This window comes from Xenopus laevis, chromosome 6L (assembly GCF_017654675.1).
Source record: "Xenopus laevis strain J_2021 chromosome 6L, Xenopus_laevis_v10.1, whole genome shotgun sequence".
Classification (NCBI taxonomy): Eukaryota; Metazoa; Chordata; class Amphibia; order Anura; family Pipidae; genus Xenopus; species Xenopus laevis.
In genome coordinates, this window is record NC_054381.1 from 154869735 (window position 1) to 154895313 (window position 25579).

At 41.0% G+C, this 25579-nt stretch overlaps 1 protein-coding gene across 1 annotated transcript in view; it reads right to left on the reverse strand.

Annotated features, from left to right (window-relative positions):
- Positions 1-21527, reverse strand: part of ndrg1.L (N-myc downstream regulated 1 L homeolog) — a gene marked incomplete at its 5' end in the record, with an annotated part of 29954 nt that extends 8427 nt beyond the window's left edge. Inside the window, 6 exon segments of the mRNA NM_001094390.1 lie at positions 583-645; positions 1439-1559; positions 1907-2012; positions 9859-9894; positions 10177-10252; positions 21334-21527. Coding sequence (NP_001087859.1) covers positions 583-645; positions 1439-1559; positions 1907-2012; positions 9859-9894; positions 10177-10242 — 392 coding nt within the window.
- Between the last annotated feature and the right edge of the window lie 4052 nt (positions 21528-25579).

The following is a 25579-nucleotide window of genomic DNA, read 5'->3' on the forward strand; positions in this document are numbered from 1 at the left end:
TCTGGTGGCTGACTGTATGTATTAAACTAGAGATTTCTCACTGTACATCCATCCATTTCATCCATCTATCCATCCACCCATTCATTCATACATCCATTCATTCATTGCCTCCCATCCATCCCATCCATTCATCCCATCCATCCATTCCTCCCATCCATCAATTCCATCCATCCATTCATCCCATCCATCCCAATCCATCCAAGCCATCCATCCTCCTCTTCCATACATCCATCCCAGCCAAACCATCCATCAATCCATCCAACCCATACATCCATCCATCCTTTCATCCCATCCATCCCATCCAACCCATCCAACCCATCCATCCATTCATCCCATCTATCCCATCCAAGCCATCCATTCATCCCATCCAACCATCCATCCATCCATCCATCTGATCCATAAATCCATCCTTTCATCCCATCCATCCATCCCATCCAAGCCATCCATCCATTCACCCCATCTATTCATCCATTATTCCCATCCATCCTATCCACCCAACTCTGTGTGTCATCTATCCATCTCAACTGCAACCAACTCACTGGACTAATACTATTGGCTAATAATGTAGCACACAATTCTTACCCAAGTTGCTGGACAACGCCGGGAAGCATTTCGGCCAGTTGGTCCATTGATGGGTACATGTATCTGTGTCAAAATAAGAGTCATCATATTTTATTATCATATTTTCTTCAAAACCACCTAACCCTGAGTTTCACCCATTCTGCAGAGGCATCACTATAGGAGAAGTACTCAGTGACTTTTGGGGGCCCAAGAGCAGGGAGGGTCCTACAGGTTCATGGCTGATGCACAGTTCCAATATATCGTCACTTTCCTGTGCATCCGTCTGGGCTCCTTGGAGTTCTCCTGTCGGGCCCCAAGTATTTAAAATTGTTCAACTGGGCAAAGGATTTGGGGCTCATTTAGCAACACTGAGCAAATCTACCTCACTGCGGGGACCCATAGCAACCAATCCTTGATTTGCTTTCAGCGTTCTGCCTGCAGTAGACTGAATAAAAGCTAACTGCCTATTGGCTGCTGTTGGAAACTACAAAGGAACACATTTGCCCCATGTTACTAAATGATCCTCTCTAACTGTAAATGAGTTACAGGGTTATTACAAGCCGACAGTCAGTGGTACGTTATTTATATCACACGAAGCCTCTCAGATGTTTTTGAACTACAATTCCCAGCACCCACTGAAAGTCCAAACCTCGACATTCTGAGCTGGAAACTGACCCCCCTATGAAGAATAAGAACGTGTAAAAGAATATAATAGCCATGAGGCCACCCAGTGTGTAAGCCGCTTTGGCTCAGGGCTATTAATTGCACTAATCAGCACTAAACCCAATGCAGCAGAAGGCTCGTTCCAGCTAACGAGACACATTAAGTTCCCATTAATTGCCTGGGCCCTGCAGGAGTCATGTGACGAGTTAATTACCCCGCTGGGAACGACGCTGCCCCCTCCTGTTGGCCTGGCGCATCCACGTGGCACACAGAGAAGTGCTGGCTGATTTCGTGCATGTCCTCGAAGTTAAACAGCGAGTTGAAACAGGTTTTATCTGAAACAACGAAAAATATATACAAATATATTTCTAAGCAAATTTTCAATATACATTTATGAAGTTTTTATTGGTTACTTGTACGTGTAATTGCTATTGAAAAGCAGTATCTGCCCTTGTTATTCTCGGCACTGCTCTTTCTGACTGTAGAAACAAATGTATATAATAATAAATACAGTGATAGTTGTAGCAGAAGTCACATGGTTATCAGATCCGTGAAAAACCTGTGCAAGGAAGAGGGAGCCTTGGCTACATAGTTTCAACAGCCGGAACCAGCAGTGCAGGAAAGGGATCAAATATCGGTTTAAATAGGTCTAAATAAAGCTTTCGTTTTTAATTTCGCTTACGGTTTAAGCCGATGTCATGGTACGTTAAAATCACAGGTCGGTTCAGCTTGGGCGTCCCACACATAGTGACGTGGACAATTCCGTGGGCCGTCTCAATGTCATGTTCCTGCACAAGAGGGGAAAAAAATATCTATCAGTCACAATCCATATCTGCACTTTCACAGACCTGTCAATGTAACAAAATGTGAATCCAATAATGTTCTTCTGAAACTCTCCAGTTTGGAGAATTTAATCTCTTATCTGGTTGCTAGGGTCCCACTGACCCTAGCAACCTGGCAGGGCTTGGAATTGCGATTGGAAGATGGCTGGCGGAGGACCTGACCAGGACTTTACATTTTGGCAGAAACGAAAGAATAATACAAAAAAAGAAGACCAACTGCAAATCATTTTGGTATATCCAGAATTTCAATCATATACTTTTTAAAATTTCCGTTAAAAAAACAATTTAGAGCACACACCCATGGGCCACAAAAAATCCACCCCATCTCTGTTGTGGCCCATGATTCATGGCTGTTCCTGGGAAGCTGGAAGCATAAGGTATTATAGTAACTAGGGGTGCACTGAATTGGCTCTTTTTTAGCAGAATTCTGTGCACCCCTAATAGTAACAATGAATTTGTTTATTCAATCCCACAATGCTGTGCTCACCCCACATCTTACAGCACATACAGCGCTTTCTAAATACTTCTTTCTATCCTGACTTTCTCTATTCTAGTAAAATAAGTGTTGCAGGTTGTTAGGGTCACTGACCATAGCAACCAGAAAGAAAGATGAATATGCATGAAACAGAAACCAGTAATCCAGAAAGCTCCCATAGACTCCATTTTACTCAAATAATCCAAATTTTTAAAAAATAATTTCCTTTTTCTGTGTAATAATAAAACAGTAGCTTGTACTTGATCCCAACTAAGATATAATTAATCCTTATTGGAAGCAAAACCAACCTATTGGGTTTATTTAATGTTTACATGATTTTCTAGTAGACTTAAGGTATGAAGACTCCAATTACCGAAAGATCCGTTATCTAAAAAACCCCAGGTTCCGAGTATTCTGGATAACAGGTCTCATACCTGTACAAGCTCCTTTTTCCTAACTACCATTGAATAAAGGGGACTTAAAGGGGTGATTCACCTTTAAGTTAACTTTTAGTAAGTTATAAAATGGCCAATTCTAAGCAACTTTTCGGTTGGTCTTCATTTATTTTCCATAGTTTTTGAATGATTTGCCTTCTTCATCTGACTCTTTCCAGCTTTCAAAGGGGGGTCACTGACCCCATTAAAAACAATTGCTCTGTAAGGCTACAAATGTATTGTTATTACTACTTTTTATTACTCATCTTTCTATTCAGGCCTCTCCTATTCATATTCCAGTCCCTTATTCAAACCAATGCATGGTTGCTAGGGGAATTTGGATCCTAACAACCAGACTGCTGAAATTGCAAACTGGAGAGCTGCTGAATAAAAAGCTAATTAATTCAAAAACACAAATAATAAAAAATGAAAAACCAATTGCAAATTGGCTCAGAATATCACTCTCTACATCATACTAAAAGTTAACTTAAAGGTGACCAACCCCTTTAACTAAGCATTGCAGCTTTATTGTTACATTATATTAATATGCTGTTGCTAGAAGTTTTTTTATTGTAGGTCAATACCTCAGAATATCAGTCTCTACAGCACACAAAGGGGGTCATTTACTAAACTCTGAATGCAAAAATCGCTAAAAAATTTAAAAATTTAAAAAAAAAAATTCGGAATTTATTAAACCCTGAGGATGTAAAAGTCCAAATCTGAAAATCCGGCATCTCAGACCTGTCGAGGTTGCATATAAGTCAATGGGAGAAGTCCCAATGATTTTTTGATGTGCGCTGGGTTTCAGGCAATACCCTGAAGTTTTCTGAGTTTTCGGGTGAAAATTATGAAAAAATAGTGAAAATCGGATGAAAAAGTCCAAAAAAAATGATTGAAAATCCTATTTTTTCCGGCAAAGCAAATTTTCGGGAAGATGTAATAATAAATATTCGGAGTGATCGAGTTTGTAAATATTGAGATAAATTCGGACTTTGATAAATAACCCCCTAAAAGTTAATTTAAAGGGGAACAAATCCTTTATAAGTGGAGTTCATGCTAAAACCAGTGCAGTTATCCAGACCCACCAATAAACCGTTCGCTTTGATCAGTCTAGTGCAGATAAGATGATAAAATGAAATATCTGATTGGCTAATGTTCTGCTCTAGAGTTGCGCTCAGTTCTACCCATTGCACTGAAGTCCCAAACAAGAACAAAATGAACAAAATTCTCCAGTTATTACTCCGCAATTGAAGTCCAAGAAAAAAAAAAATCTAATATAGGAAAAAATTTTAATTCAAAATGGGATTCCTTCAACTATTCTCAAAAGTGGTTACTTACAACGTTGGATCTATAGAAGACAGAGTCGTCCACATCCAGCACCATCCTGGACAAAGCAGATTGAGCAGCCGTTAGAGGAGCGGGAGTTGCCAAACTGATCTGAGGGAGCCCCCGGCCTCTGGCTCTTATATAGGGGCAGCTGCTTCTCTACGTCAGTGACTCGCAGCAAAACAAGCTCAGTTGGGATGAGGATATTCTTAACTGGGATCTGTGTCAAAGGTTCTTGATATGACAAATGCTCTTCAAATCCAGCTCAGACGCCCAAATAATAGAAATAGAGGGGTCGGACCTGCCCCAGAAACATTAATCCCCTCAATGCCCTTTAAATACCAGCAGGACTTGGCTCTAAGCTGGCAATTTCAGGAGCTTCTGAGGTGGGTGACCCAAAACAAACACAATCTGCTGCCACCAGTGTCGGACTGGGACACCAGGGGCCCACCCAAAAACCTTAGACCAGGGGCCCACTCAATATTCTTCATCTCCTCAATCAAACTCTATTCTCCTAGTCTGTTCTCTTTACAAACTATAATCTATTTTTCCATCTATTTAGCCTCTTTGTTCTCATAGAAATAGGGAATGGCCATGAAATAGGCCAAAAGTTTAGCAGCATGAGGGGCCACTGACACCTGGGCCCACCAGGACTTTTCCTGGCATCCCTGTGGGCCAGTCCGATACTGGCTGCCACCCAACTATCATTTTCAACACGTTCCACTGGTAAAGGAGCAAATGGGAATCTCTGGGCCAAAAGATTATTAAAAGCCCAATATATTCCAAAATATTTGTGACTTCTGCCTAAGAAGCCTTCATTTACTAAAGGGGCAAGATGCAAAATGCACTTTTTTTTATCCAAGGGCAAATAATTGTGCCTCCAGGATTTGTTCCTGAAATGTTATATTTTATATTCACTTCCAATGCCATGTCCACCTTTAAATTAATTGTTAGTATTCTGAGATAATTTCAATTGATTTTCATTTTTTATTACTTGTGTTTTTTGAGTTATTTAGCTTTTTATTCAGCAGCTCTCCAGTTTGCAATTTCAGCAGTCTGGTTGCTAGGTTCCATATTACCCTAGCAACCATGCACTGATTTGAATAAGAGACTGGAATATGAATAGGAGAGGCCTGAATAGAAAGACGAGTAATAAAAAGTAGCAATAACAATAAATGTGTAGCCTTACAGAGCATTTGTTTTTAGATGGGGTCAGTGACCCTCATTTGAAAGCTGGAAAGAGTCAGAAGAAGAAGAAGGCAGATAATTCAAAAACAACAATAAATCGTGAAAAGTTGCAGAGAATTAGCCATTTGTAACATACTGATTAATTTAAAAGTAAACCGCTCCTTTAAGGGATAACATGTGGGCAGTCCATGGGCTTCCCCTTTCTTGTGTAAGAAGTGGCACTTGGGTCACAAGGTGCATTGGGAGCACTCGCTATCGGGGGGCCACCAGATGCTGAGGAACTGCCACAATCGCCTGCTGCCCTCCTGCTATTAATAAATATATAACTGACAGCACAATTGAACCCCCTCCTGCCATGAGTGTCTATAGTGAAACTGCCAGCTATAGCATACCTCCCAACGGTCCCATTTTCAGCAGGACAGTCCCTCTTTTGACAGCTCAACCCGCAGTCCCGCATTTGTACTGAAAAATCCCGACTTCTCTGCACTGAACAGCCAGAAAAAGATACAACGTTTTTAACTTAATTGGTTTTTGACAGAGAGCCCAGAACAGCCACTAGGTGCAACTAAGATACGTTTGTAATAATTTTGAGACAAACAAATAAGTAATTGTAGCAATTTAGATACGGAGGTCCCTTGGGAGAAGGTAAACTCACAGCTTAAAGGGCAATTCATCATCATTAACAAAACTATATCTGAATAATAATAATAATAATAACTGAAAAAAAACTCAGAAATATGTTCAAACTTTCATAACCTGCCAAATTTTGTAAAATGAACATGGTAAAAATGGGCGGGGTCAAAAAGATTTGCCACGCTACGCGCTCCAAATTTTTTGTCCCTTTTTTTAATTTCCAAAATGTTGGGAGGTATGGAAAGTGAAACTGGCAGCTATAGTGAAACTGCCAGCTCTGCCAATTTTCATCGTATTTTCACCCCCCAAAAAAACCCTGTACAAGTGCATTTCTATACAAACAGCTCATTTAATTCTCCATCATAAAATCATTGAGCCTATAAATATCCCTATTCTGTATAGGCCCCAGCAGGGGCAATTGCAGGACACGTCAGGCATTTCAACACCATATTTGCAGTCTGGACAAAAGGCAGTAGGTAAATGTTAGAAACCTCTGCGTGTGCCTTGGGTTTTAGGGTTCCCTTTGGGCCCCGAGTCTTTTCAGGGAGTTTTTTTTTCAGGCTAAAGACAAGATTCGGGTTCAAGAACGATCAGCCTATGGTCCTTCTGCTGTTCCTTGGGGGCGGTGCAAGTATCTGATAGGCTGCAGCCCAGCCTATAGAGTATCTGCAGCATACTGGATCCATGTAGTACTTTATTTATTATAATACACAAGTTTTAGTGAGTCATGTGACAGAAATGACATCACTACTCACTGTTTATAACTGATGACATCATAAGTCACCGTTTATAAGGATGTAATTTACAGGATATTCATGGCTCTTGTATATTATAGGGATATATAGTGAGATTGCATTAAGCACTAGTGAATGAAATGGACCCGTGTTTGGTCTAGTTCATTGTTAAAATCAAGATCCATTGAGTTCAGGAGCCATTACAGTAGTAATAGATGAGTAGCCATAATGTATCAGCAGAGAACACCAGAGTGATTAGAGGAGCAGGCACTAGCCGGGGAGGGGGGCACGTAGTCTGGCTCACTAATCTGATGGAAGGATAAGGGAGACGCCATCTGTGCAGTTGCTCTGACCTTTATCCGCTGCGGAAATGTTACAGTCACCTTGTTTGGCTCACGATTGGACTCAAAATAAAATATTTCCGCATAATTTTTTAAAGCCGAGTCTCAAACTGTGTTTCGCTGACCAATTATATGATTGGCTCATTAATGTCCATAACTGTAATCACAATGGCTGGACCAGCATCTTGTCATCTTGGACCTGACCCGAAAATAAGTATCACTCCTACTGCGGGTAGAGATAATTACTTGATAGACAGAAGCAGCACTGGTTTTCCCATGGATGCTGGGAGTTGTAGTTGCAGAATATCCTCAGTGGCAAGATCCTGCCTGTCCCTTTCCTATACCACAGTTAAGCTGACCATACGTATGTAGATCTGCTCTTTAGATGAGGTCACCAAACGAGTTGATGAGGTCGCTAAATGAGTTGATGAGGTTGCCAAATTAGTTGATGAGGTCTCCAAATGAGTTTATGAAGCAGCCAAATTAGTTGATGAGGTCGCCAAATGAGTTGGTCTCCAAATGAGTTGACGAAGTCGCCAAATAAATTGATGTGGTCGCCAAATGAGTTGATAAGGTCTCCAAATGAGTTGACGAATTTGCCAAATGAGTTGATGAGGTCGCCAAATGAGTTGATGAGGTCTCCAAATGAGTTGACGAATTTGCCAAATGAGTTGATGAGGTCGCCAAATGAGTTGATGAGGTCTCCAAATGAGTTGACGACGTTGCCAAATGAGTTGATGAAGTTGCCAAATGATTTGATGAGGTCGCCAAAAGAGTTGATGAAGTTGCCAAAGGAGTTGATGTGGTCGCCAAATCAGTTGATGAGGTCGCCAAATTTGGACCCTAGCAATCAGATTGCGGAAACTGCAAACTGGAGAGCTGCTGACTAAAAAGCTAAATAACTCAAAACCCACAAATAATAAAAAATGAAAATTAATTGCAAATCACTTTCTACATCATACTAAAAGTTAATTCATAGGTGAACATCCCCTTTAAATGAAGGCTACAGCTTCAATGCAATTGTGGTTTCACTAATTAGGAGTTGCACCTCCTTTCACAAGTGGCTGTGCTCAAGACCACCAGCAGATGGCACTGCAGCAGCACTTACATTAGCTCCACCCAGAGCTCCAGGCCAGTCTACTGTATATGATGAACTGTATTTACTGTAAAAGAGTTACTGTGCACCTATAGGCCAAAATATGTGGTATAATGGCATACGGTTCTCTCTACTATGGTATGACTGTAGTTAATTAGCATTACGGAATTACATTAGAATGGTAACATTGTGACTGGACTACAGCTCCCAGCATCCATTGCCAGCAAATATGAGACCTTAGCTGGGGTACTACTGTTTCAGGGAACCCAGGATGGGTTAAAGATACTGGGAGTATCTATAGAGCAATCACAGCACAGCCATGGGCTGGAGATCCATGAGAGGTTGGTACAGGATACTGGGAGTTGTAGTTCGGTTAAAGAGTCACAGATGTTTATTGCTGACATAAATGCAGTGGCAGAAACAATATAGCAGCAAGGTAATGACTCCTGTCCCTTCACTTGGAACAGCTCCTACAACTCCCAGCATTCTCAGACAGCCAAGCTGACAAGTGGGGGTGGATCAACTATTGCTGAATTAAAGGGGTGCTTAACTTCTAGTATGTTATAGAATGGCTCATTCTAAGCAAATTTCCAGTTGGCTTTCATTGTTTCTTATTTTATATGTCTGTGAAGATTCTCATTCATCCAGGTCATGGTATATCTGTAGAAATAAGTCAAGTCAAATAGAAGCGCTACATTCTGAATTGAGAAAGCCAGTTGGATGACTGGTGAAACGTCTTCAAGAAAAACAAAGCAAGTCCAGTTGATTTGACTTATTTCTACAGATATTTCTTTCTTTTTTTTATAGTGTTTGAATTATTTGCCTTTTTCTTTTAACACTTTCCAGCTTTCAAATGGGGGGAGGGGGGGGGGTCACTGACCCCATCTAAAAAAAAAAAAAATGCTCTGTAAGGGTCAGGGCACACGCGAAGATTCGGGGAGATTTAGTCGCTGGCGTTGAATCACCTCTTCTTCGGGCGACTAATCTCCTTGAAAAGCCTTCCCACCGGCTAGAATCAGACACTCCAACAGGATGGTACTCGGAGTGGTTCGTTTTTCAAAGTTGCCCTAAGTTGCCTCACAAGGAAACTTCGGGCGACTTCGGAAATCGGAGCGCCGCGAGTGCATTCTTCATTCAAGCAGGCGGAAGGCAGACGGAAGGCAGTTCGGGGAGATTGTCGCCACGCAGAAGAGTCGATTAGTCGCCAGGTGACTAAACTCCAGAATCTGCCCGTCTGCCCCAACCCTAAAGCTGCAAGTCAAAGTTTCAAAAAGAGACCTGCTTATCTTAAATTGTTACAATTGTTTATTTGCTTATCTTAAATTGTAACAAATGTGCACCTGTCACATATTCTGGGCTCTCTGCCGAAAGCCAATTGATTTTCAGAAACTTTGTATCTTTTTCTGGCTGTTCAGTGCAGGAGATAAAAGAGAAAGTCGGGACATTTCAGTAACAAACCAGGGACTCCGAGTTGAGCTGTCAAAATCGGGACTGTCCTGCGAAAAACGGGACAGTTGGGAGGTTTTAAGGGGCAACATTAGGTGAGTAGAATGAAGGTCACTTACCTGCGTGACATACTCCTGCAGTAACACTGTGATGCCCTGGGAATAGAAAGACAACATTACTGTAACTCACACATTAACTATTGGGAAGACACTTATCTCAACCCACACTGTCCTACACATTATCCCACAGCATCTTGACTTATTAACACAATATCCAGTGACACTGCTGTTCTGTGGGACCCCCCCAAGAACTGTACCCCAACCCCTGTTGTTCCGTACTAGACTCTGGTTACACAACAGGGTGATGTCTGACTTCAGTTGTTGAGGAAGAAATCAGATAAATGCAGAGAGATTAGATAAAAGTAAAGGAAAACTCACATCCTCCTTATCCGTCATCAGGGGTCTCCCCTCCGCAAAATTCAGGTCTGTCATCTCTGCAGACATAGCCGTTTGCCTGAAAAGAAGGGAAGACTTGCCGTTAGCATATATTAGATATACAGCAGCCCTATACCATGTGCAGCGTAGCCCTGTCACTCACATACACACAGTGCGGGGTTAATGAGTGGTGAAAGGTGATTGTAAAACCAGAATTAAAAAAAATCATTAACCTTTATTACTGTAACATTATTATGAGGCCTTGTACACGTTGTCCCAGGTGTTAGTGCTACTGTATCTACTGTACATGTAAAACTGTGCTCATGACTCTGGGCTGGGGCAGAACTATATATATATATATATATATATATATATATATATATATATATATATATATATATATATATATATATATATATATATATATATATATATGAACTATAGTAGTGTTTCTGAAGCAAACACATCAGTTTTACAAGTGCAGGGCAACACTACATGAAATTTTCATCACTTTAAAAAACTTTCATTTTTTGTTGTTACTGTTCCTTTAAGCAGCTGACACAGGAAGCATCTGCCGACGCATTCCTGCTCAGTTCTATTACTGTCATAATTCAGTGATTGATTGATTAACACCCACCAATTTACACACCTTGGGAACACCACCTACATGGAAAATCAATGACCTGAAACAGGAGGAATTCAAGGAAAATCAGGGACCTGAAATACGAGGAAATCAAGGAAAATCAGGGACCTGAAACACGAGGAAATCAAGGAAAATCAGGGACCTGAAACACAAGGAAATCAAGGAAAATCAGGGACCTGAAACACAAGGAAATCAAGGAAAATCAGGGACCTGAAACACGAGGAAATCAAGGAAAATCAGGGACCAGGAAGGCCCCAGGGTGATCCATTTCTTGTCTTAAGGGACAAATAATTCACTGCTCACAGACCATATCCACTGTCTCATTCTGGCCCAATGTGATGTATCTCCAAAGCTGAATGAGCAACTATCTGCTACTGATCTAGGGTGCAATCATCAACTATCTGATCTAGGGTGCAATCATCAACTATCTGATCTACTGTGCAATCATCAACTATCTGATCTAGGGTTCAATCATTAACTATCTGATCTAGGGTTCAATCATTAACTATCTGCTACTGATCTAGGGTGCAATCATCAACCATCTGATCTAGGGTGCAATCATCAACCATCTGATCTAGGGTGCAATCATCAACTATCTGATCTACTGTGCAATCATCAACTATCTGATCTAGGGTTCAATCATTAACTATCTGATCTAGGGTTCAATCATTAACTATCTGCTACTGATCTAGGGTGCAATCATCAACCATCTGATCTAGGGTGCAATCATCAACCATCTGATCTAGGGTGCAATCATCAACTATCTGATCTACTGTGCAATCATCAACTATCTGATCTAGGGTTCAATCATTAACTATCTGATCTAGGGTTCAATCATTAACTATCTGATCTAGGGTGCAATCATCAACTATCTGCTACTGATCTATGGTGCAATCATCAACCATCTGATCTAGGGTGCAATCATCACCCATCTGATCTAGGGTGCAATCATCAACCATCTGATCTAGGGTATAATCATTAACTATCTGATCTAGGGTTCAATCATTAACTATCTGATCTAGGGTTCAATCATCAACCATCTGATCTAGGGTGCAATCATCAACTATCTGCTACTGATCTATGGTGCAATCATCAATCATCTGATCTAGGGTGCAATCATCACCCATCTTATCTAGGGTGCAATCATCAACCATTTGATCCAGGGTATAATCATCAACTATCTACTATTGATCTAGGGTGCAATCATCAACTTTCTGCTACTGATCTAGGGTGCAATCATCAACTATCTATTACTGCTCTAGGGTGCAACCATCCACCATCTGATCTAGGGTGCAATCATCAACCATCTGATCTAGGGTGCAATCAACTATCAGGTACTGATCTATGGTGTAGTCATCAACTATCTGCCACTGATCTTGGGCGCAATCATCAACTATCTGCTACTGATCTAGGGTGCAGTCATCAACTATCTGATTTTGGGTGTAGTCATCAACTATCTACTTCTGATCTTGGGCGCAATCATCAACTATCTACTACTGATCTAGGGTGCAATGATCAACTATCTACTACTGATCTAGGGTGCAATATAACTGGCTGCTCAGTGGTGCAAATGGGCAGAGAGCAATGCAACTGGGCACAGAACAAAACAATTGATCAGAGAGAAGTTGAAATCTGCAACTGCCGCTAAAACCAGGTAACTGCTCCCAGACTAAGGGTAATGTTTGTGGAACAACGTAAATCACTCTGGAACAGCGTAACTAAATGCTGAGTAACATAAGTGTAACTCAGCATTACATTATCAGATAATTAAGTATCCAAAATCTAATTAGCACCTGTTTAAATGTATGGCCCCATCTGTGGCATTTCAGCCGAGCATTGCACAATATATACATTATCAGGGGCATAACTTTGACTGGGTCCAATAGTTGAATCTTTGGAGGGGCCCTCGATCCTTGTGTATAATATCACATATACTGACTACCCCCAAGCCTCCTGCAGTTACCAGGTCTCTGTATTTATTATCCCACCCTTATATGCAACAATATTATCATTCTCCACTTGCCTGACTCCTGCTGCTCCCGACCTGCTCATGTTATTCTTTGGTTATTTTTTCTGCAATTTACAATAGACCAATACGGGATAAAGGGAAGAACTGCACCAGCCAAGGTGGGTGAATTATTGTGAATGTAGTGTCACCTATTGCCCCTGTTTTCTAATGTGGAACCAGTCTGACACGGGGATACAGATAAATAGGGGTAATGGTGCTGTGACCGCTGCTCTTTCCCCTACTGGAAACTATGGCAACAAGGTCCCCAAAATTCTTTGCTGTCAAATCCCATAATAGCACCTGGGAATTGCTTCATTCCAGCGTTTGGTATTTAAACTAAATCGCTATGTAATAAAATGAAAAGCATTTTTTTATCATTGTATTTATTTATTTATTCAGCACATTGAAAAAACTAAAATTCTTAATAACACGTGGGAGGTTTGTAGGACAAGTGTCTCAAGCCAAAGACACAGGAAATGCTACAAAAATAGAATGAGACGTGCGGAGACTGTGGCTGAACATGTGATATTTAAAGGAAATGGGAATTACTCACAATGAAATGAATATCTGGCTTTGTTCCTCCACAGCGGGACGGGACTTGTCTCTTTCACTGCTGATTGTACTGAGACTCACAGAATCTCAGCTGCCATAAAGCAGGACAGGACTGCTGCTTACAATGGGGATCAGATAGGATCTGTGCAGCCACTGGGACAGAATGCTCTGTTATACAGATAGCTAGAATCTCAGCTGCCATAAAGCAGGACAGAACTGCTGCTTACAATGGGGATCAGATAGGATCTGTGCAGCCACTGGGACAGAATGCTCTGTTATACAGATAGCTAGAATCTCAGCTGCCATAAAGCAGGACAGGACTGCTGCTTACAATGGGGATCAGATAGGATCTGTGCAGCCACTGGGACAGAATGTTCTGTTATACAGATAGCTAGAATCTCAGCTGCCATAAAGCAGGGCAGGACTGCTGCTTACAATGGGGATCAGTTAGGATCTGTGCAGCCACTGGGATAGAATGCTCTGTTATACAGATAGCTAGAATCTCAGCTGCCATAAAGCAGGACAGGACTGCTGCTTACAATGGGGATCAGATAGGATCTGTGCAGCCACTGGGACAGAATGTTCTGTTATACAGATAGCTAGAATCTCAGCTGCCATAAAGCAGGGCAGGCCACAATCTGTTGCATAATTCCATATCTTTGGGACTCAGCAGCAATACAGATATTTTTAAACAAACACAAACACTCCTGATACACAGTTTGAAAGGGAAAATTTTTCTGATCATATCTGATTTATGATATAACTGTATAAAACATTGCAGTGAGGCGGAACACGCCTTCAGGACAGTATAATGCTTTGTCTGCAAATTCCTCACCTTTATTACACTGAATGTTTAACAGATCTCGTGATAAGGCTTTTAATGAGAGTAAAACAACATTCCACTCCTTCTATTAAAGGCGAACTAAAGACTAAATAAAAGAAAGAAAATGTGGCACTTTATACAAACTTCTGATCTTATTAAGCCGTCTTTTATGAGTCAGTGGCACTGCACATGCTCAGTGTGCTCAGAAGATAAGCTTAGGGGTTGGTATAAATCATCAAACAAAAAATGAGGTTCAACTGTTAAACAATGCTAATGCTACAGGGCTGACGATGAATGAATGCTGATGCAGAATTAATTTCACATTGCATTAAAGGAGTTGTTCACATTTAAATTAACTGTTAGTATGATATTTGCAATCGGTTTTCATTTTTTCTTATTTTGAGTTATTTAGCTTTTTATTCAGCAAATGTGCAGTTTGCTGTTTCAGCAATCTGGTTGCTAGGGTCCAAATTCCCCTAGCAACCATGCATTGATTTTAATAAGAGACTGGAATATGAATAGGAGAGGCCTGAATAGAAAGATGAGGAATAAAAAGTAGCAATAACAATAAATTTGTAGACTTACAGAGCGTTTGCTTTGTAGATGGGGTCAGTGACCCCCATTTGAAAGCTGGAAAGAGTTAGAAGAAGAAGTAATACAAAATAATACAAAACTATGAAAAAGAAAAAACTAAGGCCAATGGAAAATATGCTTAAAATTAGCCACATTAAGGGGTTATTTACTAAACTCAATTTTTTTTTCTGGTTGAGGATTTTTGGGCAAAAACAGAGGGAAAAAACTGATTTTCAGAGGAAAAAAAACTTGAATTTTTCAAGATTTATTATACCCCAATTGCTGCAAAAAGCCTGAATCCGAAAATCTGTCATCTCAGTCCTGTCGAGGTCCTGTATTAGTCAACGGGAGAGGTCCCTATCCCAATTTGAACATATTGTGGTCTGTGCTGGGTTTAGCCTGAAAATCCGACTCGATTTTGTCGAGTTTTTTCCCGATCGGATTAATTTGAGTTATTTTATTAATAAATAAGGTAAAATTGGGGATGGGAGTTTGGTCTAGCTTTTTTAATTTAAATTATGAGATAAATTCTAATTTTAGTAAATAATCTTAATGGGGAACCACCCCTTTAAAGTTCGCATTAAATATGACTTTCTAATAGGATTTTCTAAATCTATAATGACTCAAAACATATATTTTTTTTCCCCCTGCAGAACTAAACGAAAGGTGCAACAAGTTTCTCCTGATTTTTATGATGTCGTTTTTATTTCTAAATGACACTGTTTACACAGCAAATAATTCACTCTACAATATAAAATGTCATTCCTGAACCAGCAAGTGTATTTAGTTGTAATATTGGTGTGTAGGTGCATCTCAGGTCATTTTACCTGGTCATGTGATTTCAGAAAAAGCCAGCACTTTAGTATGGAACTGCTTTCTGGCAGGCTGTTGTTTCTCCTACTCAATGTAACTGAATGTGTCTCAGGGGGACCTGGATTTTACTATTGAGTGTTGTTCTTAGATCTACCAGGCAGCTGTTATCTTGTGTTAGGGAGCTGTTATCTGGTTACCTTCCCATTGTTCTGGGGATCAGAGAGACCACACTGACCTGGCTACAATTGTTCAGGAGTCATAACTGGCAGATGAATGTACAAAGCTGCTCTGTACACTGAATCCCTGCAAATATTGACTGAGTCTCTATCAGTTCTTTATCTAATGATATTTACTCTGCAGGCAGCTAACGATTAAAGAGGGGGTAACATTAAATCTGAACCAGTAAGTGTCATGCTGGCAGCTCCACCCCTTCTCATTATTAGCATTTCAACTTTAAAGGGGAAGTCCACCCAAAATCTGTTTTTTTTTTCTTAATAAAAGAAAGATTAGTTCTGAGCAGTTCCAATATCCATATTAGAGGTCACTGAGGGGTTGTTCTGTGACCATATAAAGGCACAAGGCTGCAGGCTGAGTTATACAGGGAACTCTGAGTATCACTCATGTATTATAAGGGATAATGTACCCCCTACTGTAAATGATAAGGATATTAGACGTCACTGAGGGGTTGTTCTGTGACCATATAAAGGCACAAGGCTGCAGGCTGAGTTATACAGGGAACTCTGAGTATCACTCGTGTATTATAAGGGATAATGTACCCCCTACTGTAAATGATAAGGATATTAGAAGTCACTGAGGGGTTGTTCTGTGACCATATAAAGGCACAAGGCTGCAGGCTGAGTTATACTGGGAACTCTGAGTATCACTCATGTATTATAAGGGATAATGTACCCCCTACTGTAAATAATAAGGATATTAGAAGTCACTGAGGGGTTGTTCTGTGACCATATAAAGGCACAAGGCTGCAGGCTGAGTTATACAGGGAACTCTGAGTATCACTCATGTATTATAAGAGATAATGTACCCCCTACTGTAAATGATAAGGATATTAGAAGTCACTGAGGGGTTGTTCTGTGACCATATAAAGGCACAAGGCTGCAGGCTGAGTTATACAGGGAACTCTGAGTATCACTCATGTATTATGTCATCATTTGTGTAAAACCCCAGAGTGCACTATAACATGGTGGGGGCAGATCTCTAGAACAGAATAATACATATTTCAGAATTAAAGAGGAGCTCCCTACACCCCTCATTTTTTATTATCTTTGCATAGATAGCCATTTATAAAGAGGCCAATTGTAGTGTTTTGCTTCCAGACGGCCAAGCTGCAATTCGACACTTTGTCATGTCACAGACATTAAAGATAATTACTCTGTCTTAGCCTGGTCACTACTATTAACATTAAAGTCTATTAAAAGGCAAATTAAATGATTTGCTGTCTGCTCTCTTAGCTGAAAACCTTTAGTTTGCCTCTTTATAGCATATCGCTGCCTGACCCGCCAAGCTGGAGATCTCTAGTTTGCCTCTTTATAGACATTAATGATAATCATCCTGGTAGAACAATTAACCTTCATGTTTATAAAAAAAGGCAAATTAAAGTGTTTTGCTGCCTGACCATGAAGCAGGAAATTCTTTTTTTGCCTCTTTTGTATCATTTTGCTGACCACCAAACAAGCCAGAAATCTCCAATTTGCCTCTTTATAGATTTTAATCAATTATAAGTCATTTGCTGCCTGCCCGGCAAGCTGAGAATCTTTAATTTGCCTCTTTATAGCATTTTGCTGCCTGTCCACTAAACTGGAAATCTGCAGTTTGCCTTTTTATAGACATTAATGATAATCGCCCTGGCTCTGCCATGTTGGAACAATTAACCTTCAAGTTGATGGAGAGGCAAATTGAAGTGTTTTGCTGCCTGCCCACCAAGCTGAAAATCTTCATTTTGCCTCTTTTGTAGCATTTTTGCTGCCTGGCCACCAAGCAGGAATGTCGAATTTGCCTCTTTATAGATTTTAATGGTGATTAATTTGCTGCCTGCCAGGCAAGCTGTAAATCTTTAATTTGCATTTTCATGGCATTTTTACTGCCTGCCTGCCAAGCTGGAAATCTTCATTTTACCCCTTTTGTAGCATTTTGCTGCCTGCCCACCGAGCTGGAAATCTCCTGCCTCTTTATATACTTTACTGATACTGACTCTTGTGGGGCAGATTTAAAAAGGGTTGAAGGGAAATCGTGGGAATTTTCAAAGTTGAAAAATTCAAAATTCGAAGTGATTTTTGGATATAGGCTACTACGACTTCGACCTTCGATTCAAAGTAAAATTGTTTGACTATTCCATCATTCGATAATTGAAGTACTGTCTCTTTAAAAAAACTTCAACTTCAATACTTCGCCAACTTAAACCCGCCGTAGTGCTGTGTTAGCCTATGGGGACCTTCCAGGGCATCTTTCTAAGTTTTTTGTATTCGAAGGAAAATCGTCCGAATTGTACTACGATCGGAATACGATCGTACGATGCAAAAAATCCTACGAATTCGACTTTCGCAGTATTCAATTCGATGGTCGGATTTCGAAGTATTTTCCACTTCGAATTTCGACCCTTGATAAATCTGCGCCTTGCTGTGCCAGAGCGATTACCATTAAGTGCCGCATTGTAGCATTTTGCTGCCTGCCCACCAAACTGGAAATCGCCAATATGTTAGGGTCAGAGCGATTTCCATTAAAGTCAAAAGAGCAAGAAATAGGAATATTTTGCTGCCTAATTGCCAAGCTGCAAATCCTGTGGGTGGAAAAACACTTGAATTCACAGCAAGTGCCACAACCATAACAAAACAAAGTCCTGGGTGTGTCAACTGCCGATTCTAAATGCCATGTGATTTTTACTCTTGTTTTTTTAGCCTCAATGTTAAAAAATGCAGGTGAGAAAAATGTCAGAGACAATGAGGCCTTAAAGCACAAACAAAAAGTCAGAGAACATAAATCACCAGAGTAGAATTTTACGCTGACACCTCCAGGGGAATCTGAAATATCAAAGGGCACCAGTAATATCTGCACTTAGTTTCCTTACAGTAACATTTCCCAGTCACACAGAGGGCAAGTTCCACCTACAAAACCACAGTGTTTCCTTATGAGCACAATAACAACACTGACCCACAACGAATAAATAACAAACAAATGCTGCTAAATGGGGGGAGCCCGGGGTACTGAGTTAGCGCCCGACCCAGACACTTTCTGCAAGGAGTCCCCCCCGTGTCTGTTTAGGTTTCCTCCGGGTACCCCGGGTTCCAAATTAATACAGGCAGATTAACTGTCGCTAGTGTGTGTGATTGGGACGTTAGAAGTTGCTGGGAGAGACACCTGAAATTCATATTCCAGTCTCTTATTCAAACCAGTGCATGGTTGCTAGGGGAATTTGGACCCTAGCAACCAGAATGTGGAAAATGCAAACCAGAGAGCTGCTGAATAAAAAGCGAAATAACTGAAAAGCTTTCTTTTTTTAGACTTTAGTTCCTGTGGTATCTTTTAGTATGTTATAGAATGGCCAGTTCTAAGAAACTTTTCAGTCGGTCTTCTTTATTTATTTATTTTTATAGTTTTTTTAAATTATTTGCCTCCTTCTAACAATTTCCAGCTTTCAAATGAGGGTCACTGACCCCACCTAAAAAAAAATAAATGCTCTGTAAGGCTACACATTTATTGTTATTGCTACTTTTTATTCATATTCCAGCGTCTTGTTTACATGGTTGCTAGGGTAATTTGGACCCTGGCAACCAGATTGCTGCGCAGTGAAAAGCTAAATAACTCAAAGACCACAAATAATAAAAATGAAAACCAATTGCAAATTGTCTCAGAATATCCCTCTCTACATCACTCTCTACATCATACTAAAAGTTAATTTAAAGTTGAACAACCCCTTAAGGGATCTTACAGACGAGCGTTTGAAGCTGCGCTCCTCTGCGTTCCGTATTTATGCGTTCAGCCGCAGGGGAGCGCAGGAGTAGCAATCTGCAAACCTGCCGCAAAAATTCGCCAGGCGTCAAAAAAATGGACGGCGGCGACAGTTTTTTTGGATACCGGTGCATTTTCGGCGGCGACTATGTCAAAAAAACTGACGCTGGCTTAAAAAACAAGGCGACGTTTTGCGAATTTTTCGCCGTTTCGAAACGCCCCAAATTCCCCCATCACTAGTAAGGGACAGATTTATCAAGGGTCAAATTGAAAATTCGAAATTCAAATTTTCACATTTTTATTATGGTCAAAACTGTCAAATTCAACTAGGGAGTTATTCAAACTTTATTTTAATTTGATTTCCGAGATGTATCGCACTCTGGCCCTTTAAGAACTCAAATTCAACTATTCGCTGCCTAAAACCTGCGAATTGTCGTTTAAGTCAACGTGAGACGTGTTTGCAGCTTTTCCTGACATTTGAGTTTTTTTCCGGAGAAAAAACTCGAAACGAGATTTTTTAATTCAAATCAAATTCCATTTGAGTTTTCGGGTCGATTTAATTTACCTGAGTTTGAGAAATACAATTTTTTTTGTTAATGCATTTTGATTGGTCGACTGGGCTGCTGTACATGAAGACTTGTAGACTGGCACAATACAATGTATTTGCTCTGAGTTACAGTCCCACTCTATAAGGATCTGTTATTATTTAAAATATAATTTCTATAACCCCTCCTCCATAGGAAACACACTGGGGGTCATTTATAAAGTTCGCGCGGCGCGTATTTTTACGCAAATGGTTGTATTGCCCATGTTTTTTCCTGAACGCTAATATATTGAACTGCTCTGCTCGTCTTCCCGTTTTTGTGAATAAATTTTCGCAAATGAGACGGGAGTTTGCGCGGGCGCACCCAATGTGCGAGTTTGTTGTGCGCGAAAAATAGCGTTGACAGTAACTTAAATTCGCACTTTGCGAAACAGTTTTGCGAATATTTTCTCCGCCACCACAAGTTGTGGCTCTATTCAGTCGCAGAGTGTGCTCGTAAATATTGTCAATTTGCGATTTTCGACATATTTAAAAAGCTCTTATAGTCATTTGCGTTGTGAAAAATAATTCGCAGTTCTGTTTGCACCACATTTATTCAGCTTTATAAATATAACCAGGCGCAGGGTAAATATATTCACTTTGCGGACCAATCACTAACACTGTGTAAAAGAGACATTAACTCTACCCTGCCTGTACTACACTGACCGTTTCTCATAAATAGATGATGACAAGGGATCTGATGAAGGAGAGGATTAAATCGGCCGAATACTAATTCCTTCCTTCCCCGCCTACAATCTGTCTCCCTCTACCTTGTTTACACGCCGGGGGAAATACTGTTATTTACATTCTATACTGAGATTATTGCTTCAGCTACAAACTGACCCCCTCGGGGAGCTGTACCCAAAGTACCAGTGAAATCCCATCAATTTGCAAATAATATCACGTTCCTCCCTGTTACAGACCAGCTCGACTCGGATTTAATTCACTTTAAATAGAATATATTAGGGTTGCACCCCTTAAACTTCTGTCGTAGCCCTTTTTTTGCTGGGTTTGTCACCAAGCAGAGGCAGTAACTCCACAAGTGTAACATGCAAGTCCCCCTCACCTGCCACCAAGGAATTCACATGAGGCGCCAGATGCATCACATTTATCCGTGGCCAAAAGGCACTGCCAGGGGATCTTCAAACAGGACAGGGGAGTAGCCCCCCTAATTCCAATGTGTGAGTAGCAGGGTGTCTTACCTGTGTAAGAAGAAGTATACCCTGGTGTCCTGATGCTGCGCCTCTCAGCAGTATAACAGGGTGTCTGGCTTCTCTGTGTGTGATTTGCTTCCCAGATGCTGCACTTTCTCAGTATATAACAGGAATTCTCTGCGTGTCAGTCAGATGGGAGTCGGTGCCCAGATGCTGCACTCTCTCTCCGCCGTATTACTGATACTTCAACAGACTTTTTTTTCCCCTAATCCGTCAGCTCGGTGCTGGGGGTTATATGTGATCATGTAACTCCACCTTTGGTTCTTCCCCTTAGGCTGAGCCTTGTGCAAGAGATGGAAGTGGGTGGCACAGGCTACTGGACAGGCTCAGCCCATAGCCCTCCCTGCTGGGCTCTACCCACTGCTCTGTGCCTGCTGCTGCCACACGTCTCTATTGGACTAGTCCTGTACTTGCCTCTTTCTGTAGCCCTGACCATTTTTTAAGGCAGCTTTTATGTATAAAATAAAAAAAGCTCTGATTTCCAACCAGCATTTTTCTTGCTGTTTATGTTCCACAGCTGCTGCTCATTTTCTGTTTCCTTTCTGTTAATAAAACACAATTAAAGGATATAGCTGCGGGTGTAGATTGCTTTATAGTTTCAGGTACGGATCCTTTGTATAATGTTGGTGTAACTCTTCACTGGTACAGCAGCTCCACCATCTGAGCCGAGCCAAGTTCTACCCTGCAGCTTCCCCCGGAGTCTCTTTGCTTTGGAGTCCGACTCAGACACTTTGCACAGGTGATACAGGGACCCCAAGCTCAGTTCTAATACCAGTTTTAGCCAATGAAGGGAAGTATAGTAACGAAGAGGGGCAGAGACTGGTTGCTGTTCTGCCAATCACATACAGAAACTCTATCACCAGGTTATAGTTTGTTATCAGGTCTTTTTGACATTTAGGGTAAGGACACACCTGGCGATTCGGGGAGATTTAGTCGTCTGGCGACTAATTGCCTCTTCTTTGGGGTGACTAATCTCCCCGAATGGCTTGCCCTGTCTTGCGCCGGCTATAATGAAATGTCGTCTGAGGCATGGCACGCGCAACGCTTTGTATTCCGTAGTCGCCCGAAGTTTCTTAGTGAGGCAACTTCGGCGACTTCAGAATATGAAGCAACTTTTCATCGCCTCTTCTTTGGGGTGACTAATCTCCCCGAATGGCTTCCCCCTGTCTTGCGCCGGCTATAAGGAAATGTCGTCTGCGGCATGGCACACGCATCGTATTCCGTAGTCGCCCGAAGTTTCTTTGTGAGGCAACTTCGGAGGACTTCAAAATACAAAGTGACTTTTCATTATAGCCGGCGCAAGACAGGGCGAAGCCGTTCGGGGGAAATTAGTCGATGCGATTAGTCGCCAGGCAACAAAATCTCCCCGAATAGGCAGTTGTGCCCTTACCCTTACTGATGGGAACCTGCTACATCACCGCTGAAATCCTGAGTATAATGAATGCTTTTCTAAAGATGTTTCTTGAAACTGTATTTAAAACAGCATAACTCCCAACATTTGGGAAATAAAAAGAGGGACAAAAAAGTTGCTGTGCGCAGCGCCACAAAATTCTTTTTACCACGCCCATTTTTGTATCCACACCCCCTAATTACCATGTTCATTATACGAAATGTGTCAGGTTATGAAAGTTTGAACATATTTCTGTGTTTCTTTTTCACTTATTACAGTTTTGCTAATGAAGATGAATTGCCCTTTAAGCTGTGAGTCTCACTTCTCCCAAGGGACCTGTTATCTTATATTGTTACAATTACTTATCTCAAAATTGTTACGAAAGTATCTTATCTGAACCTTGTGGCTGTTCTGGGCTCTCTCCCAAAAATTAGAAACATTGTTTATTTTTCTGCCTGTTCAGTGCAGAAAAAATCTGGGTTTTCCAGAAGAAACGAGGGACTACGGGTTGAACTGTCAAAAGAGGGACTGTCCCTCTGAAAACAGGACAGTTGGGAGATATGAAACAGTATTTCTCTTTGTGTCTCCAAGAAAACTGACCAGCTGATTACAAGGTTGATGAATACATAGAGTCTCTGTTGGCGTTCCCCAAAAACTGAGCAGAAAAAATATCTTTTTTTTTTTTTACTTGTAATGAGCTTGAAATGAGCGGTTGAACTGTTGAACCGTTCGCTGTGCCATCTTGGCAAACAAGCGGAACATTCCGGGCCAGCAGGGAGCCTTATGGTTTATTAAGTTTTATAATGTTGGACCTTTAGAATCTCTTATCTGGTTTTTTTCTGAAGTATTGTTCCCAGGAGGCAATCGCTTCCCTAACTTCTCAAAACATTTAATCTTCAAATTCTGCTGGCTGGCTGGTGTGATATTTAGAAGAATATTTATTTCAGCTTAGATAATATTATTCTGTATTATAAATCAGTAGCATTAGTGGCAAAGGTAGACCAAGGGGGGACCTGAGAAATGTATAAAGACTTGACATTTGGGGACAACAACAGGCCTCTAGTATCCCACTTGCATCACAGATTTGTGTAAGTTGCACAGGGATCACAAGCCAATATGCCAGAGCAATGAGAAGTAATAACTGAAGGAGGTGTTAGGAAGAAGCAAAGGGGCAAGAGCTAAGGAAGAAGAGAAAATGGGGAGGCAAATGTAGAGAGGTTTCTAAAAAGGCAAAGCAGAGAGTTGGGGAGAGAAAAGCACTAGGGACTATGGTAACGGGGGAAAGAGGGAGAGCAAAGTGGAACTGGGGAAAGGAGGGGAGATCAGAAGATGACGTTGGAGAGAAACATGGAAAAAACAAGGGAGAGAAATATGGAAAGAACATTGGGAGAGAAACATGGAAAGAATGTGGGAGAGAAAAATGGGTAAAAAAATATAAATCAGCAGGAGGAGGTAAGGAAGAGCCAACGGGGGGGAATAGAATAAAGAAGGGGACAGTGGGGTAACTAGATATTACTGGGCCCCACTGCAAATTATTTTTCAGGCACCCAAAATGTATAGAAGTTGACCTGTTTAACCAAAATTTATTGAAATTGTGTATGAGTTAGGGCCTCATGGGGCCCCTATACATCATGGGCCCCTCCTGCAGACACAGGGTCTTCTTCCTCTGTAGTTATGCCCGTGGAAGGGGAAGAGAAGTAGAGAAATTGGGAAGATCAGAAGATCAAGAAGAGAATGGCAGAGAAAAAGAACTGTGACATTGTATTGTGCCACAACACGTGCCTACTCCATGTTGGTATAAAGTTGAGGGATGTGTAGCCAGAGATTGCAACCAGAAGAAGTTGGTTATGGTTGACATTGATGCGGTTGGTGAGGTAGATTAAGGAGCCATAAAATCACTATGAAATTAATAGTATATAATCCTTCATACCACTGGGGGCATTCCCATATAGTTTTACCTGAGGTTTTTAGAAGGACATACCCTACATGCTCCTTATATACCATTTTGACAAACCATGTACCCAGAACAAAGACATAACCCAATGTGAAGATCATATGGAGGGGGACTGAGGATATTAAAAGGATGACAGTGGTGCCCAAACTTTAGGTTTGATCCCCACATGGGACTGACCAGAGAAAGGCTCGCCCTGAAAGCCAGTAAGGTTGTGTTTTGGGGAGAAAGCCTATTTGCTCTTTATAGAGTCCTGGAAACTTTGCACGAAGATCAAACTGAGAGGGATATGGGGGTGAGCATTCATTTGCTCTTCTGTGTATTGCTGGAACTATGGCTGATACACCAATATTATCACTTATTAAATCAGTGGTTGATTGAAGGTTCTGTTGAAGCCCCCCTTTGATGTCTAACTTTTGCAAAGCCCGTTTAGACCATACCAAATATAACTATATAGGAAACTGACTTTGTACTGATTTAGCCACAGTTCCAAGAATATCTAGGACTTCAAATACAATTTCACCCCAAATCCTACCCTCATTTGCCTTCAAAGTTGGACTTTCAAGACTATCTAGAAGATAAAATATGCATTCTACCCAAATCTCAGCCTAACTATCCCTCACTGTCAATGTCCCAGGTACTCCCAGGTAGGCCAGCCCCATAGTTTGGCAACCACCATTTTATATCAATGCTGTTGAACATGCTGGCCTTCACTTGGCCAACTAACAGCACCACTGACAGCGTTCTAAGGTTGTCCTTCTGAGACGACATTTCTTTCTCTAAATAGAGGCATTCAACAAGGTTCTTGGTTGGTTTTGGACCATTTAGAAGTTACAATCAGTTTCATATAAAGTGTAAAATTGGTGATCATAGATCCATATATATATATAGAT